The sequence below is a fragment of the Theobroma umbraticum genome, unplaced genomic scaffold (genome assembly GCF_002168275.2).
Source record: "Theobroma umbraticum cultivar Fairchild unplaced genomic scaffold, ASM216827v3 scaffold_4.1, whole genome shotgun sequence".
Classification (NCBI taxonomy): Eukaryota; Viridiplantae; Streptophyta; class Magnoliopsida; order Malvales; family Malvaceae; genus Theobroma; species Theobroma umbraticum.
In genome coordinates, this window is record NW_018397258.1 from 6900483 (window position 1) to 6918222 (window position 17740).

The following is a 17740-nucleotide window of genomic DNA, read 5'->3' on the forward strand; positions in this document are numbered from 1 at the left end:
AGCCGACACGAGATTTTTATTCATTTATTTAAAATTATTAATTGAATTAAAATAATTCATACTAGCAATGCCTATATATATTTGTCTTCTTTATATTCCCATTATTTATATTAAAAAAATGTTATAATTAAAAATGATATTGGTTTGAAAGGGCAGCAAATCTTGAGGAGTCCAGATGAAATCTCGTAAGGTGGGGAGTCAACGTAGAGGTGGGGTAGCAAAATCAACTCACCGTCAGATTGTCTTCTGCATTAGACCATTGAAAACACAGCCGTTTTGGGTCTGGATAACATCATAGAACAAGCCACCAGGGTGACGTGTCTAACACGTGTACTGCGTTGCAGAGAAGCCAAACTTCAACCTCTCACCCGTGCGTTTCTTTTGATCCTTTCCCATTCTTGTCGCCTTCCCCAAAAATCCAAATAAAAACAAAAATTAGTTGAAAAAGCCTTTTGACCTCTCTCTCTCTCACTCTTGTACAGTTTTTTGAATTTTAAATTTCTTCTCACCGTAACCTTTTTGTTTCCTCCCCTCACAGTGGGTTTGCCGCTCCCTCTGTTTCTCTTTCTCCCAAATTTATAATAAAATAATATTTGAAGAAATAAAAATAGAAAACAGATTGTTGCTGCTTCAAAATAGGTAGGAATCTTCCACGTTTTGAAATTCCATTTTACCCTATCAAAATTCAAAAACTTGTATAGTTTAAGTTCACTCAAGAATTTCTTTTAGCTTGGTTTCCAGGGAGGTTCAAAACGATCCCGCTTTTTCTCTTTCAGCTGCCTTTTGTTCCACTTCAGGTACTTCTCTTTGCCTTCTTTTTCTTGTTTCTCTCCTTAGATTTTCGTTTCTCCAACAATTTACGTTGTCATTACGTCAAAGATTTCATTTTTTCTGTGAACAGACAAAAGAAACTGATTTCTCTTTGTTTTTTTTCCCCCTTAATTTAGCTTATTTTGGTTGGTAAAGAAACAGAATAGAGTCGAGGAATGCATTTTACATAGGCCAGTGCTTAATAGCTGCTTAAATGCCACAAGAAACATTCCGTTTTTTTTTTCTGTTCTTTTAAATTTAAAATTTAAAATTTAAAGTTACTTGATTTTAATACTTTTCCGAAATGTATAAATTTTCGCCGAAAGAATTTGTAAAAATGAAAATATTTGTCGGTTTAAAGGCCGAGTTGGCTTCATCTCCGAAAGCGGCAAAATTGGCGTTTTCATAGCTGTATTGCTTTGTTTCTTTATAGACTTTTGTTAGGTACTAATACGCGATCATATCCGGTGCTTTTGTACATTATTGATTACTACGGCTGTAAATTACCTTATATCTGATTTATTACTATAGATAGGATTGCTCTGCGTACACTTTTTTTTTTTCTCGTTGAGAAGTCAATATTTTCTCATGTCTTAATGTTAGTGTTGTTTCAATTCAATTGTAGTAACTAATTTTGTCTGGTGAATTTACTTGTTGGAATAACAGTAAAAGACTTTCAAACGTTGCCCCAAGAGGGGGCAGAATCCTCCAATATGGAGCAATATGATATTCTAGAGCAGATTGGTAAAGGGTCTTTTGGTTCTGCTCTTCTTGTGAGGCATAAACATGAAAAGAAGAAGTGAGTATGCTTGCACCTCTCTCTCTCTCTTTCTCTCTCTCTCTCTCTCTCTCTATATATATATATATATATATATATCCTTCAATTTATAAACATATGCACTTGTGTGTGCTCTTTTCATGTGACTAAACGCATGTATTCAGTTATGTTATGGTATTTGTTTCCATCTGTTGTTTGTAACCTTGATCTTCATTGTGGGATTATGGGGGATAAGGCAATTTCTTTTATGTTTATTATGTCACAAGCTTCCTACATTTTTCTTTCCTTTCAGGTACGTCCTGAAAAAGATTCGCCTTGCTCGCCAGACTGATAGGGCTCGTAGATCTGCCCATCAAGAGGTCAGTTTTCTTAATTGACTCCTTTTATTCTTCTTCTAACAATGTGAATAAAATTTGTTTCAGTTGATTTATGTGTAAATAATTGCTCTCAATTTGGAGAAAATATCAGGATGGGAGCAATTTTTGAAATGAAATACATGCTTGGTTTGTGGAGGAAGTGCCATAAGTAAAAACATCTATGGTGGCGGATATTTACGCCTTGATATGATTGTTTATGAACATTTGGAAACTTGACACTTAACTTTATGTATATTTAAAGATACCTTTGTTCCCCTGCCTTATCTCCTTTTTTCCATGATTGGCATCTTTTATACTCCAAAATTATGCTCTCATTGTTTAAAGGTATAGTTCTGGTTTTAAAATTGTCTTTTGGTTTCTATGATGCAGATGGAGCTTATTTCTAAGGTGAAGAATCCATTTATCGTGGAATACAAAGATTCTTGGGTAGAGAGGGTGAGTAGATAGTGTTTTCTTTTTCTGTTTATTCTGTCTCTGGCTTCTTTGTCTCTTAGTTTTCATGTTTTGGTTCCTCTTAAAAGCTCTAGAATCTTCAACCATCACTCAATGAATTAAAAAAGAATGTATACAATGTTGTAGCTTGTCTTATTTTGCAGGGTTGCTATGTTTGCATAATTATAGGATACTGTGAAGGAGGAGATATGTAAGTTGTGCTTGTTATTTAAGTCGGTTTTTGAAATTGTTCAGCAATTGCGTAAGGCATGATTTGTTGTTTTGCTCTTTCTTCTCAACTTCTGTGCATTGACATTGCTCATTATACAGGGCAGAAGCTGTAAAAAGAGCCAATGGTGTCCATTTTTCTGAGGAGGTAGTAAAACTTTCATCCAATTTTGCAAGGACTTAGCTATTTGCAATACTTAAAAATGTAATTTCTATTCTTCAACTTCATAAATTATGTACAGAAACTTTGCAAGTGGCTAGTTCAACTCCTAATGGCACTTGATTACTTGCATGCCAACCATATTCTTCATCGTGATGTCAAGGTCAGTGGTACTTCTCAGTGAAGATTGGTCAGCTTCATGTATGGGGTTATGGCATTCTAAAGTATATTTTTGTTTCAGTGCTCAAATATATTTTTGACAAAAGATCAAGACATGCGTCTAGGTAACTGGTTCTTTTATGGCTAATTTTAGTGATTTATTTCGTTACTTTTTTTACCATGTCTGAGTTTCCATCTGTGTCTAGCATTCTGTAATTTAAACATAGTGAGTTGCTAAGATGTGGACGTATGCAGGTGATTTTGGTCTTGCTAAGATGTTGACTTCCGATGACCTTGCTTCATCTGTGAGTATCAGACTGATGGTATATGGTTTCTGTACGGTTTCACCATTCACTCTATTTTAATACTATCGTTTTTTGCTCTATATACAGGTTGTGGGAACTCCCAGTTATATGTGCCCTGAGCTACTTGCTGATATACCTTATGGTTCTAAGTCAGATATTTGGTCTTTAGGTACCTTGCAACTACTGAAATTTGAGGGAAATCTGAGTCTGATCACTGTTCTCTCCCCCCCTCTCTCTATTCAGCATATATCTAATGTAATACATGCTTTCAGGATGCTGCCTGTATGAAATGACTGCTCACAAACCTGCATTTAAAGCTTTTGTAAGTTGCTGATCTGCTGTTAACTAAGACCTTTACTTTTTGCCAATTCTTGGCATTATCAAAATCACAATTTCGAAGTAATGTGGAATTTAATGAACTGATCACTGCAAACTATTCTTTCATTCAATTGTTCTTGAAGAACTCAACTATGAGCACCTAATTATTGAGTGCTATGAAATGTAAAATTTTTCATGCTGTTGCTGGTCTTAAAGGATTCAGTTGTTGTACAGTTTAAAATCTTGTCCTTGTTGAGCGTGGTATTCCTGTCTTTCTCCCTCCTCATTCCTCATTGTAGAGCTTGCAGTGCTTGCAATTTGATAATTCCGACCTTCGGCTGAATAGGGGTTTTTAAAGTTAGCCGGGGAGAAAATTTAATTGGGAGAAAGGTGATTACCCTAATTTTAGATTAACTTGCAATAGGTGTCTTAAATTGAAGATTTTTTAAAGGATCATTGGAATAACCATATAGTTTGGAATGTTATTTGTGTCTGCTAATGTTCAAGAAGCAAATTGATCTTCAATGGTGGATTCACAATATTATGGATTATCACCTTACACTCATCATAAATTTGCACACAATCTTAACATACTAGTGCTAAGCTAAATGGCTAATTATGCTGTGAGATGATAGAATCACATCCAAAGATAAATGCTTATTAATATGCTATTTGTAGAACAAGGAATGATTCCACATCTATGGATGTCACACATCCCTTTAATGGGTATCCACCCTTATGCATTTGGCGCACCCTAATTGCTACCTTCTGTTTCTGTCTTCATATCAGGATATGCGGGCTCTGATTAACAAAATAAATAGGTCTATAGTGGCTCCTTTACCAACCATGTATTCTGGTGCATTGTGAGTCTACTATCCTCTTTATGCATACAAATGTCAAGTTCTAGATGCCATTTGTTTTCAAAATATGCTACTGGAATCTTGTCATATTGCAGAAAACCATCATTATGGTTATCTCTATTGTTGCATTCAGCCTTCATTAATGACGTTGCTTTCTTGTATTTCTTCTCCCTTTCTTCAGTCGAGGACTCATAAAGAGCATGCTACGGAAGAATCCAGAACTTAGACCAAGTGTATGTTTCTTCCCCTTTTGTGTTTAATCTTGAACTGCTTTTACTGAGACAAGCATGTGGAGATATCCTCAGGAAGAATAGCAAGTATTAGAAAAATCATTACTTGGACTTGATTTGTTATATTACTTGTGGTAGTGGGTCAAGTTATCAATGATTGTGATTAGGCTGACAGATATTGGTTTCAAGAAAGTAATAATGGTGACCCTTGTATATTATCATGTAATAAAAATTTACAACTCTTGCTTGAATCAATATGTGATCTACAGAAGATTTGTTATTCTCTTTAATTTTGAAATTCTGGCCTCGAAGTTGAGATGTAAGAGATGTCAAATTTCTAAAAAAGAAAAACAAAATCTTGTTCTATTATGTTGGATGTCTTTTTCGGTATATTAGCTTTGTTGATTGCAATATGGTTTTGCCAAACTTATATCTTAACTTCTTCATCTGCAAACTAAAGCACCTCAATAAAATGGAAATGCATTCAGGCTTCAGAGTTACTCACTCACCCACACCTTCAGCCGTATGTCCTCAAAATTCATCTGAAATTGAATAGCCCTAGGTGCAACAGTTTCCCAACCCGGTGGTCTGATTCCAACTTCATAAAGAAAACAAGATTTGTGGAGCAAGATGTTATGCTTCTTACTGACATGGGGAGAAGGCGGTCGTTCAGCAATGACAGGGCTTTGAACCCCAGTGTCTCTGAAACTGAGCAAGACTACTTCTGTTCTACTCAAAGAGAACAAGAAATTCCAAGTTATTTGTTTGAAAAGTTCACAGAATTTTCTGTCGGTATTGACAATGAAGAGATTACAATTGACAATTCAACAGCCACAAAGTTTCCCACTGTTGCTAAGACCCCAAGATTGACGCCAGCAAAAGTGTCCATCACTCCAAGAAAACATCCAACCCCAGCAAAGATGTCCCAGACTGGTCAAAAACAAGATTTGGTGAGCTACATGTCTATATCTGTGTTAAATAGAGGAATTTAATTGATCTTAATTTCCTAGGTTCATTGACAGTGACATGAAAATATCATCTCTCAAGTTCCATATTATTCACATTTCCAAGTGATAGAGAGCATCATATTTCATTAATTTTTTTTTTAATTTTTAACTTTCCTGGAATGTTTTGGTTCGACACCTTGACTGGTCACACTAATGCGAAAAGCTTTCTATCCTACAGTGTTGGACTCCTGAATGATATACAAATAGTGGAATCTTTTATTTGTCATCTAATTACTTGGGCTATCCTAGCCTCCTAGATTGATAGGTGTCCTCTGCTTTATGTTCTTTACATTTTCATCCCTTGTATCACATATTTGTTTCATCTTTCCCTTAATGTCATCAAATTTGCCTCACGTTCTTCCTATATCTTGTTGGATTTTCTGTGTATATGTGTGTTTAAAATCTAGTAGGAGTTTTGGAAACTATGAAATTTTTAACTTTTATGAAGTCTAGAACTAAATATAAGTGCAAAGCATTGGCCATGTTCTTCTTTGTTAGACGGGAATATTTCTATGAAGTGAGAATGATAATCTTTCAATGTCCTGTTAATTTTGCAAGATGATGAGTACTGGGTGCATTGATACTTAGCCTGCTAATATGTGCAGGTCCCAGTTTCACATACCCCGGCAAGCAAATCATCCTACTCATCGCGCAGAGTATCTCTTCCATTGCCAACAAGGACTGCAGCCTTAGTGACCCCCTACAGAGAAAATGTCGGTTTGCTTCGCAGTGTGGACTCCCCTGATGTTTCTGTTAATGCTCCCCGAATTGACAAAATCGCAGAGTTCCCTTTAGCTTCTTCTGATGATCCCCTTTTACCCATCCGTGGGACCTCATCAACGTCGGCAAAGTGCTCTTCTTCATCAATCGACAGTGCTGACCGTTCTATAACAAAGGACAAGTGTACAGTCCAGATTCTGGACAAAGTTGTTATGACAATGAATGGCAGTGATCAAAGCCCTGGAGTTGCACAAGATGGTAGCGAAGGCTCAGAGCACAATCGTGCTGCTGTATCCACCCATTCATCTTCTGAGTCACGACAAAGGCGGTTTGACACCTCATCGTATCAGCAGCGGGCAGAGGCATTAGAAGGGCTGCTTGAGTTCAGTGCAAGGCTCTTGCAACAACAAAGGTATGACGAGCTTGGGGTGCTATTGAAGCCATTTGGACCTGAGAAAGTGTCTCCCAGGGAAACTGCTATCTGGTTGGCTAAGAGCTTCAAGGAGACCCAAGTCTAAGGTAAAATACTTACGTCTCGCCAAATGGTGCCACTTGTACATATTTGACGTTGTCCCTTTTCCTGGTTTTGAAATTCCAAGTAAAATAAGGATGTCTTCTTACTCGAAGACAGCATGGTGACTGGTGATGTGGATTCGGATCTTCGCATTAACCCCTCCAAATGTGTGATCTTGTGTTTGAAATATGCAATTTGTGGAAAAGAGATGAAAATTTTCTAGATTTGATTCCATTATATGATGGTTAAAATCGGAATTTAATTTTTATATCTTATCAAAATAAAATCAAATATTTATACTTTTAAAATTATGAAAAAAATTTCAAAAATTTCATTTCAATTCAATGTTACATTAATAATTATACTACGGAAAACTAGATATCAACAATTGATTAACATTAATAAATTTTGAGAATATAAAATTTTGATTTATAAAATTTATAATAAAAGGGCTTAACTTCAATATTTTAAGGAAATACAAGGACTAAATTCATATTTAATCTTATATGATCAGCCGCTTGGTGACCCAGGGAATAAAAAAGCATGTTAGGATGCTCGAAATCATTTGATGTTGTGCTATGGTCATATTGAATGCTAGTAGTATTAGTTTATATCAGAATACGAAAATCCTGAACTGGGAATATAAATGTGATTTCGAGCCTGGGCCTGGACCCTAGAGGGCTATTTTTTGCGGACAAGGTCTTACAAGTCCGATGTGTTATGTGCTGTCCATTACTTAAAAGTCCCATGCGAACCGCTTCGAGTTTCGATTTAGAACAAGGATGCCATGCCACATTGAAGTGTCATGTTCTACACTCGCAGCTACATTGAAGTGAATAAACGAAAGGATGGAAGGAGCAGAAGTTCTGGAACTCTACGAAATTCAATACTCCGATCTCATGCTCCTATCATCATCATCATCATCATCATGTTTGCATCATCAAGTAAATATGATAATGGAAAACCTGGGCCCCGTTGGCCCCGGTCTCCTCTCAATTACAAACGTTCCCGACGCATCTCTTATCCGACGAAGGCTGCTCCCTCTCGCTCGCAAGCTGGCTCTCCTTGGCCCCGAAGATCGCAAACGTATTCTCAGAGTAATTTCAACGAACATCTTGTTTGCCTTACGTTTTTAATTCATAATTAGCTTCAATTTTCCTCTTCTTTACTGTGTGCCTTTCTTTGTGTTCCTTGTCTTAATATATTTTCGAAGTCTTTGCAAATTTTAACGTATTGGATCGGGAGCTTTTAATAACGTACAAAACTTTTGATTTTCTTTTTCCTAATTCCGAAGCAAGAGTTCAATAAAGACCTATTCCTCTCCTATAAAAACACTGTTAAATTATATATGTTTTATATATTCTTTCCCTTTCAATCTTTTTGATGTTGTATATTGTTTTCATCGGTCTTGTTTTCTTTGTTTAAGCTATGTTTAGGAGCACAGCTTGGGGAGTGATGTCCCATTGAAAAACCCAGATAGGAACGTCTCCTCTTTCGCGATGCAGCTCAAATACGCTCAAGGTCTTGAATCAATTGAAACTAAACCAAGTCATGGAGTAGGTAGCCATTTGAATTTGGAAAACGAAAAAATCTGTAGAATCAGTGATTTTGAGGATGATGAATTTGATGACCTTGAGAATATGTTCAAGGCGCTAGGATTATGCATGATGGAGCTGGGACTCTGTCTAGCTCGAATTTGTGATAGGGCCATTGGAGGCAATGAGCTTGAGCAAAGCTTATTGAAATCATGTGCAGCAAAAGGGCGCCTTATACATTATCATTCAATAGTAGATAGCCTTGTTCTTAGGGAAGCGGGTCGAAGGAAGGGATCAAGTAAAAGACATGCTAATAATTATGCAAGGAGCGAGCAAAGATTATCAAAAGTTGCTAACTTGGACACAAATGTTAATGAAGTTAGGTCATATGATACACAGCCCAACCTTTGGCAACAGTGGCATTATGACTATGGTATCTTCACTGTTCTGACTGATCCCATGTTTCTTCTATCCTCACAACCAACAACAGCAAGCGATGAATTTTCCATTTCTCGTTATCAAGAATGTGCTTCGCCTAGTGGGCATTCATACTTGCAGATTTTTCATCCTAACAAGAATAAAGTCCTCATGGTGAAGTCCTCTCCTGAAAGTCTTATTGTTCAAGTTGGGGAATCAGCAGATGTATTATCCAAAGGAAAGCTACGGTCAACCCTTCACTGTGTTTGCAGACCAGCAAGGTTGGATAATATATGCAGAGAAACTTTTGTTGTGTTTTTGCAGCCAGCATGGAGTAAAACTTTCTCAATCTCAGATTGTCCTATGGAACATTACAACGCAGTTTGTCAGCCTTTGGAGCAAGCTGAGGAGAGTAACGTTGCTGATCAGGACCAAAATGCACTGACTCAAGAAATTCAAAAAATGGTTCCACCACTTTCCGCACGATTGAAGGATGGGATGACATTTGCAGAATTCTCACGTGAAACAACTAAGCAGTATTATGGTGGCAGTGGTTTACAATCTAATAAATGATTAGCTCGTTTGATTTTTTTTTTTCGTATAGGAATATAGGATGTCCACGTTGGTAGGCCAGTCTTTCATCATATAGATGTCTTTGCAAGAGTTTTAAATCTCATACTTTTACTCACATTCAGATGCATTTCCACTTACCATTCTCTAACAAGTATAAGCCAAATGTAGTAATTCGTTCCCACTATATATATGCTCACTTGTATTTTTTTTTTTTTTCTATCATATAATGCAGTTGTTGCTTTGCTGTAGTGAACTAATGTTTGGTTTTGAATTCTTGAATTGTGTCAAATTCATAAGTTATGCTTAGACTATTCCTTTCATGTACAATTGACAGGTCACAATGAAAAATATTAGGTCAGAAATACCTTAAGACTGTTAAAACCTTGAAGGGAAGCATTAATAGGGAAGGTGTTTTTGGCATTTTCAAGAGTTGAATCTTAGCATATACTAGCATTTAACAGATAAAACTTCTGATCTAAATGATTTGTTGCTGTCTTTCCTTCAATTATTGTAATTTGCTATCAATGTTTGGCTCATTTTGTTAATTATAAATTGTTAGTGGATGTCCTTCATGGACACCTTGATAGTTAGAACTTGAAACTTTGAGGGTTTGAATCTTGAAAAATAAGGATGGGTTCATGAAATGGAAAAAATTTACCTTTCACTATGTAGCCCAAGGGGTAGTGAGTTTTTCATATACCAAGAAGGTAAATTTGAAATCGATGATCAGACAGCATTATCATTGGTGCTTCAAGCATGATCATTCATTATATTTGGAATATATGAGAATTGGTTATCGGTCATTTAGGTCATTTTTTTTTTTGAATAGCAAAGGCGTCAAGTTTATTCATAATGCAAGGACATGAACCCCTCCTTACACATAAACATTAAAGCAAAAAGCTTTGGTTCATATATCAATCCATTTTATTTGATATATGTTTTCAAAAGCCTCCTTAAAAGATCAAAGAAAAACGTCCCCTGTACACATCATCAATCCAAAAGAACAAAAGAAACTCCAAAGAAAGTCATAACATTTTTCTCTCTTAAAAACCAAAAGGTTTCAAGAAAATGCAGACATTTACTAATTTAACTACACATTCTTACATCTCAATTGTCATCTCTCTCAATCCAAAAGGCGCAGGAGAGGGATCATTACTAAAAACCTCAAATACAGATAAAAAAATTAAGGCTCGTTAACAGCCATAAACCCCCCATCAAACTGAAACCAAAAGTTAACCATAGTTGAACCTCACTTCCACAATCAAGATTAAAAAAGAATTTAATACCATCTCAATATCTCACTTTGAAAATGGATGGCAACTTTAGCAAGTGAATCGGTTTCTTGGTTTACCTCTCTTAATGAATATCTGATTTTTCATTCTGTACATATTTCCTTTAACTTGATACATCTAAAATCTCAATCTCCAAAACGCACTCGCAGGTTCATTTAGGTCATTTAACTGGATGCTGCATCTAAATTCTTTGCGTCATGTAACTTTATGGTGGTGCTATACTTGCTCATTTGCCTATCATCTTATTTGTACGAAGTGGTAGCTTTATGCCACGAATTCAGCCTCAAAAATTCAGGTACCAACCCACTATTGAGCGGGAATTAGCACGTTTGCCTGGCCATGGCTGAAGGACAGCGAGAACAAACAGTTGGTACAGTACTACAGTTTGGATGCGACAGAGGATTGCTCTGTTTAAGATTGCAGTGAAGGAATTTCATTGGAAATCCGTAATGGTTGCTATAATCTACTGGGTAATTATTACCACCTAATGCAGAAATAGTAGTTTGGACAGTGAAGAACTGATTGTTCGTGAGTTGGTTAACAGCTATATTACTGATTTCAAACAGCAGGGGATTTGATTCCATGAACAGTGCTTTTTCCGGATATCCAAGTGAAATACATTGGGCATTCTGAACCCAGGTGAAAGTTTAGTCTTAATGCCAAAACCAGATGCAGGAATGAACTGGGAGCTTTTGTGCTTCTGGACATTGGGTTTTTCGCGCTATAGTTCGGCTTGTGTTAAATCTGCTGTTTGCTGAGTGCTGAAGTACTGTAACCGTATCTTATAAGCTACAGTCTGCTGCCCCCTCTCTCTTTGGCTTCAGTATCCTCCAAGCTAATGCCCGCATGTGAAGAAGAGTAAAGTTAAATGGCTTGATAGTCTTTATGGTCCTCCACAGTTAAAAAGCCTGATGTTGCTTTTATCTCTTATATTTAACTTTAGCAAGAAGGTGGAGGATTAAAGTTGTGAAGGGCAACTGTGATAACATATCAAAAGTTGATTTGCTCTAAATATTTACTTTATAGCATCATAGATTCAAATGGTGTACTGGAAAGAGAAAGAGAACTTGCCTCCATAAAAGCTTTTAAGAGGGATAAGTTACGTTACAACGAGTGTTAGAGATCGGCCCTTTTTGTAACAAAGCCTCTCAGATTACGTCTTGGATTCTAAACCGGGTGGTATCTCTGAGTAATAGCACATTCATCATTCAAGGTTGAAGGACAGCCTTGGATCTTTATGACGGAATAGTAAACAATAAACGCTTGAATGAGAAGTTGTAACTTGGAAGGGACAGATTCAAAATGTGCGATGCAAAAGGAAAACGAAAGGAGGGATGATCATTAAGAAAACGAGGCAAAGGGAATAAAGGTTGTGTCTTTAGTCAGTGGTCACGTCGCAAGAAACAAAAGACTAGAAAAAGAGAAAGCTGTTCCTCTTCTCTTCCTTTCGCCTTTGGCTCAGAGGAAATTTTAAAAATTTAAAACAGGAAAAGAAAAAGGGCATATGTGTGCCCTTTGTAAGGACATGAAGGGAGAGGATCGTAGATGAGATCAAAAGAGCGATGATGACGTATCCAGGCACGCGCATTTTAGCATTCGTCTCTCTCTCCTGAGTCCTTTGGGTTGGCAGCTTTGTGCCCAAAACTGTAGTGAAAAAAGGGAAAAAAACACATAAAACCGGTCCAAGGCTCGAATCTGTCGTTTCAACTGGACATCTCAAGGCGTGTCGGCCTTGGACATTAACAAGACCTTAGACAGCCTTGGAACACAATCACTTGGGTCACCTCCCCCTGCCATCTCAGGTAACATTGTCAGCCTCACACAGGGAACACAGCTATTATTTCTCAATTAATTAGGTTGTAGATGGGTTTCAACAAATTGCCAGGCTGGTGTTATTACAAGGTGGGATTACATTTTCTTTTCTGTGGTTAGCGTATAGATTGCGTAGCGATATGCTATCTTCTTTTGCGGTGTCATTTATGAGGTTCTCATAGACATTATTTCCTTCGTGAAAAACAGTCGGCGGTGACTCACTTGCCAGTTACCAAATGCCATCAACTCTTTGGCATTCAGCATGGCTTTGGAGTTAGATTTTGGAAATTGATGCCCCAAAACAGAAGATGCCTCTTTGGTTGGTGGGGAAATTTTTGTTACATGTTTCTTGCAAGTTGCAACCTATAGTGCTGGCGTAACTGCTGCGTACTGCATGGAAAAAAAAACCCAGCCCCACGTTAACGACTTTGACAAAAACCCAAGTTTCGATAGATTATATGGTCTCGCGGCGTACCATCTTTCTTCGTTTTCACCCTTAGCTTTTTCCTGGGGGCTGATTGCTTTTTAGTCACATGCCATCCTCCATTAGTTTTTTCAAGTAGGGAGTATCTTTAGGTCCTGCTTTCTGGATTTCGGCAGCCGCCTAGGAAAAAATGTTCCAGCAACTTTCAGGCTGTGACACGCGTCACTAGAATGCTACATCACTATACTCCCTCCACCAACACTTCTTTAGTCTCGACCGTAGCTGAACCTCTTCTCTTTAGCTTTGACTAGACCTCACCATAATTCAGTTGTATGGTAAACATTAGTGGGAAAATGCCAGTTGGAGGATAATGATTGATTTGGGTAATTGCTTTTTGTCTTATTATATGTGGTTTTCAAGTTTTCTACCCACTATCTCACTTTGAGCAATGCATACCTGTAGTACTTGTTAATTATTGTATTTTATAATGATTAATTTATCATAAATTTTAGTACGTAAATAAGAAAGACCGGTCCACTCTTCAAACGTAAATGATACCCAAAAACCGAACGTAAGCCAAAAGCCTTTCCCCCTTATATAAACCCCCCATAAATCATTACTTTCTCTTCTTTGTAGTCTAAAAACCAAAAACCAACCCCACTTCCACTTTCAAGTTATAACTTCACTTCATGGAAGACGCAAGTCCAAGGACCCGTCGTCGCCCGGAGCACATATCCCACCTTTCAATCTCCGGGACGCAGCTACCAGAGAGCCCAAGGGGTCCAATGGAGTTCCTCTCAAGGTCATGGAGTGTTTCAGCTCTCGAAGTGTCCAAAGCCCTTGCCCCTCTTCCTCCTCCTCATCATCATCATTCTGTCAGTAGCACCGGTACGGCTTCCAAGTCTGCTAGCGGCTCTTCTTGCACCACCACTTCTATACCAGAAGATATAAATGGCGAGACTGAGGAGCTTGATCAGGTTGCTGTTGCCAATCAGTTCTCTTTCACTTCTTCTGCTACTTCACAACTCGTTCTTGAACGCATCATGTCACAATCGGTAAGTGCTACACTACCCATTTGAGGAAAAAAAAAGAGGTGATTAACTTTAGTTTCTTTTTATGTTCAAATAAGTGTTAAGAGACTCACGGTCTTTACTCTTTGTGCGTGCCTTGCTTGTTATTTTTGCTCGTTTATATTTGTAGGAAGTGTCACCATTAACGTCAGGGAGGCTCTCTCACAGTAGCGGACCTTTGATTAATGACAGCCCTCCAGTTTCTCCGTCTGAGGAATTCGACGACGTCGTTAAGGTCTTGCACACATTCCCTATTTCCCCTCTTTCTTTGTTTTTACTTCATAATTGTTGTATTAAATTTAAATAACTGGTACCATATGGTGTATTTTATATTACTGATCTTTTCGGAGGAAGAAAAGAAAGGAAAGAGAAAGAAAAAGGAAATGTTGAACAACACACTTAAGTCAGGCAGTAGACCAATATCTCAGCTTTCTCTGTCTCTTCTCTGCAACGTACACCATCACTTGTCCCCCTCTGATGCTAGTAATCTCTGGATTACTTTAGTACAACGCTGAACAGCAAATACAGAGCAGGAGCTTTTGTCTTGTTCCAATGAAACCTTTTTATATCGCTAACAATCTTCTAAGCTGTCTGTCTTATCAGCCAAAGCTGCCTGTTTCCAGGCCTTAAAAAAGTACTTACCACTTATTGCATCAAATTATTATACAATGTGATTGCCAGCTGTGGGGCTAAGCTTTAGCTCCGAACTGGTTTCTTAATTCTTGTGGCCCAGTTTTGAGTGTCAGGCTGTGATTGTCTACTCCATCACAAAGCTTTTTCGCTGCCACATACTGTAAATTGTTTCTTTTACGGAAAAGCTCTTCGTTGGAATGATGAAGTATATTGGAGTGACCAGCTGATTTGTACAAGTTGTGGATTAATTAACTAATTCTTTGAGATTGGCTTAAATGTTGGAGACATCAGGGTATGAGGACGAAAACGTGAAGTAGGAAAGTGGGAAACGATGCTGGGTTTCAGCTGAAAATGTCATGTGACCCAATGTCATTGCTTTTCTGTTATTGGTCATATGATCCAGCTTCAAAGTCAAAATCATTCCCTCCCACCCCCACTCACCAAGACAATCTTTTACTTGCCTTCACCTGAAAGTAATGCAGTAAGTAGGGACATTAGATTCTTTAGCTTTCAGGTCACATCTGTACAGGAGTGGCACATTTCCATGAGCGGTTGATTTTGTTCCAAAGAAGTCTTCTACAAGGCTCACGTATTAAAACCAGAAACTTTTCTGTTTGCTCAACTTTACCAAGAAGCAATGATCATGAATGTGCTTATATTTCCTTTCCTACTAACCTCATTTTGTTTTAACTTGAGTAATATCTGTTTTTCAGCATGGAACTTATAAAAGGTTAGAGTTCTTGTTCATTAACGAGGATAAAGCCATTGTTACACCGATTGTTGATTAATTAAGTTTCCATTGTTGTCCCATTTTCAAATATTCAAGAGACATGTTGATAAATTGGCTTTTCAATTACAATTCGTGCAGTATTTTCGTACCCACAACTCCATACAACCTTTATTCAATGGGGGCCGCGCAAGTGCGGGTAACGGCGTTAATACTCCCAGCGGGGCCAAGACAGTTGGGAGATGGTTAAAGGACAGGAAAGAGAAAAAGAAAGAAGAAACCAGAGCTCACAATGCACAGCTCCACGCTGCTATCTCAGTTGCTGCAGTTGCCTCAGCCATAGCAGCCATTGCAGCGGCTACTGCGGCTTCTTCTTCTACCTCAAGAAAAAACGAACAGTCAACGAAGACCGACATGGCCGTGGCATCGGCAGCAACGCTAGTAGCTGCGCAGTGCGTGGAGGCTGCAGAAGCTATGGGAGCTGAGCGTGACCATCTTGCTTCAGTCGTGAGCTCTGCTGTTAACGTTCGTTCACATGATGATATCGTAACTCTTACAGCTGCAGCAGCTACAGGTAAAGATTACTGGCCGGAATTTCATTCTATTTGCTGTGTATTCTTAGGTGTGATGCTTGAATAAGCATGTACTTGATTATAAAGAATTAGCTCCCATAAGACTTTCATTTGTATTCACAATGAATAAAATGAACCATCATTAATGGAGAATTGTTCTTTCTTTGCAGCTTTACGCGGGGCAGCGACCTTAAAGGCAAGAGCACTAAAAGAAGTTTGGAACATTGCAGCGGTCCTTCCAGCGGAGAAAGGAATAAGCACGGGATCATGTGCTAAAGTCAATAACGGGCATTCAAACCGCAACTACAGCGGAGAACTTGCCCCAGGAGAGGATTTCCTTACTGCCTGTAGTCAAGAGCTCCTTGCCAAGGGTAGCGAACTTCTCAAAAGAACCCGGAAAGGTAGCAAGTCTGTTCATTTTTGCATAATTACACATTTTCTGGACTATGATTACAAATCATGTATACGTTTACATTTTCTGAATATGCAGGTGACCTTCACTGGAAAGTTGTCTCTGTTTATATGAACAAGACAGGCCAGGTAGCTATTGCTTGAGTCCCAACACATCAGAAATGTTACCATTTATATATGGCCGAGTTTTATCCCACGCAATTACTCAAACATCATAACCATTCATATTTTTAACTTTTGAAGGTGATTTTGAAGATGAAGAGCAAGCATGTTGCTGGGACATTCACCAAAAAGAAAAAAAGTAAGTTTCTTGTAGTAGCAAGACAATGTTGTCAATGTTAACATGAGAAATTCCTTAGATATATTTATTTTCTTTTCGGGGTTTCAGATGTGGTTTTGGAGGTGTACAAGGACATGCCAGCATGGCCAGGGAGACATCTATTCGATAGTGGAGGGCAGCGTCGTTACTTTGGATTGAAGACTGAAACAAGAGGAGTTGTAGAGTTTGAGTGCAGGAGTCAGAGAGAATACGATATGTGGACTCAAGGTGTCTCAAGGCTTCTGGCAATTGTTGCTGAAAGAAAGCACAGGAGACAAAGCTCAACTACATGGCCTCTTGGCGGCAAGAATGCGGACTAATTAGCTCTTCTGCCTGACTTTTCGCTCTATCGCTGCTAACATGAACTAGGGGATCATACGAACCAGGGGCAAATATCTAATTCCGCCATGCATACTTAAAAACTTTTTGAGCTGGTCTGTGTCTGATTAATTTTTTGTTAGGGCCGGGGCCTGGGAAGGGTATAATTAGTAACTAATCAATCAAACAGTCGTGCATGTGTAAGATTGGGCTTTTTGCATGATTTATGGGTATATTTCTCTTCAGCACATTGTTACCCACATCAATCATTTCTATACAAATATAATTAAATTTTAGTCCAGCAACAAGAAGAAGGAAAAAAAAAAATTCATCAATAAATATTTACATGTTTTAGCAACAGGGTTTTATCTTTATTATATATTCATAGGATAAAAGTGATTCATTAATTTTTTTTTTCTGATTTGTCCCAGTATTACGCAATTCTTACTAAAAAACTGTTTGATTTACCGAGACTGTATTCACTTTTTCCATCAGTGGAGAAAAAGATTCCCCCTAAAGCAGCCAAATGGCATCGATCATTAAAGCTTTCCTTACGAGGTAGCATTTCCCCTCAAGCCAAGTTACACGGGAACGGTTCTTTGCTTAAGATTGATGCAAGAACTTAGGTTTCCCTTCAGTTACCACGCAAAGATATAAGGACGTGCATCAACAGTTCCCAACCGAAGATAATTAAGAAAATCAAGTTCACGAGAAAAACTTGGTAAGTTGTTATCTTATC

The 17740-nt window shown here is 38.0% G+C and overlaps 3 protein-coding genes across 8 annotated transcripts; all 3 read left to right on the forward strand.

The window, feature by feature from the left end:
• The first annotated feature begins 409 nt into the window (after nt 1-409).
• On the forward strand, nt 410-7120 carry NEK4 (NIMA-related kinase 4). Of its 4 annotated transcripts, none has more exons than XM_021425117.2 (16): nt 410-639; nt 730-797; nt 1477-1609; nt 1881-1947; nt 2335-2400; nt 2562-2608; nt 2728-2773; nt 2868-2948; nt 3027-3069; nt 3200-3249; nt 3337-3418; nt 3522-3571; nt 4357-4430; nt 4609-4660; nt 5146-5607; nt 6270-7120. In XM_021425117.2, exons 3-16 carry the CDS (start codon nt 1524-1526, stop codon nt 6900-6902), a joined length of 1839 nt encoding a protein of 612 aa, XP_021280792.1. In that variant the 5' UTR covers nt 410-639; nt 730-797; nt 1477-1523; the 3' UTR covers nt 6903-7120. The 4 variants fall into 4 exon arrangements, with proteins under 4 accessions (XP_021280792.1, XP_021280791.1, XP_021280790.1 ...); XM_021425116.2 differs by having other exon boundaries at nt 742-797; XM_021425115.1 differs by lacking the exon at nt 410-639 and having other exon boundaries at nt 649-797.
• A 521-nt stretch (nt 7121-7641) lies between these two features.
• Nucleotides 7642-9538, forward strand: LOC110413984 (2-oxoglutarate (2OG) and Fe(II)-dependent oxygenase superfamily protein). Of its 3 annotated transcripts, none has more exons than XM_021425034.1 (2): nt 7642-7995; nt 8335-9538. In XM_021425034.1, the coding sequence occupies exons 1-2, from the start codon at nt 7747-7749 to the stop codon at nt 9421-9423; spliced, it is 1338 nt and encodes a 445-aa protein (XP_021280709.1). In that variant the 5' UTR covers nt 7642-7746; the 3' UTR covers nt 9424-9538. The 3 variants fall into 3 exon arrangements, with proteins under 3 accessions (XP_021280709.1, XP_089639314.1, XP_089639315.1); XM_089783188.1 differs by having other exon boundaries at nt 7911-7995; nt 8325-9538; XM_089783189.1 differs by having other exon boundaries at nt 7963-7984; nt 8325-9538.
• Nucleotides 9539-13500: 3962 nt separating this feature from the next.
• On the forward strand, nt 13501-17710 carry FKD1 (FORKED 1). The gene is made up of 7 exons (XM_021424601.2): nt 13501-14006; nt 14152-14256; nt 15523-15955; nt 16124-16354; nt 16444-16493; nt 16608-16665; nt 16753-17710. Exons 1-7 carry the CDS (start codon nt 13641-13643, stop codon nt 17001-17003), a joined length of 1494 nt encoding a protein of 497 aa, XP_021280276.1. The 5' UTR covers nt 13501-13640; the 3' UTR covers nt 17004-17710.
• The last annotated feature ends 30 nt before the right edge of the window (nt 17711-17740 follow it).

What these genes read in the sequence shown, in the direction of transcription:
- FKD1 (XM_021424601.2), top strand. Translation starts at nt 13,641, where the DNA reads ATGGAAGACGCAAGTCCAAGGACCCGTCGTCGCCCGGAGCACATATCC. An exon ending in TACAGCTGCAGCAGCTACAG is followed by an intron (nt 15,956 to 16,123) that starts GTAAAGATTACT and finishes CTTTCTTTGCAG; the next exon opens with CTTTACGCGGGGCAGCGACC. An exon ending in ATTCACCAAAAAGAAAAAAA is followed by an intron (nt 16,666 to 16,752) that starts GTAAGTTTCTTG and finishes TCGGGGTTTCAG; the next exon opens with ATGTGGTTTTGGAGGTGTAC.
- LOC110413984 (XM_021425034.1), top strand. Translation starts at nt 7,747, where the DNA reads ATGGAAGGAGCAGAAGTTCTGGAACTCTACGAAATTCAATACTCCGAT. An exon ending in ATCGCAAACGTATTCTCAGA is followed by an intron (nt 7,996 to 8,334) that starts GTAATTTCAACG and finishes AGCTATGTTTAG; the next exon opens with GAGCACAGCTTGGGGAGTGA.
- NEK4 (XM_021425117.2), top strand. Translation starts at nt 1,524, where the DNA reads ATGGAGCAATATGATATTCTAGAGCAGATTGGTAAAGGGTCTTTTGGT. An exon ending in AAGATTCTTGGGTAGAGAGG is followed by an intron (nt 2,401 to 2,561) that starts GTGAGTAGATAG and finishes CTTATTTTGCAG; the next exon opens with GGTTGCTATGTTTGCATAAT. An exon ending in ATCCAGAACTTAGACCAAGT is followed by an intron (nt 4,661 to 5,145) that starts GTATGTTTCTTC and finishes AAATGCATTCAG; the next exon opens with GCTTCAGAGTTACTCACTCA.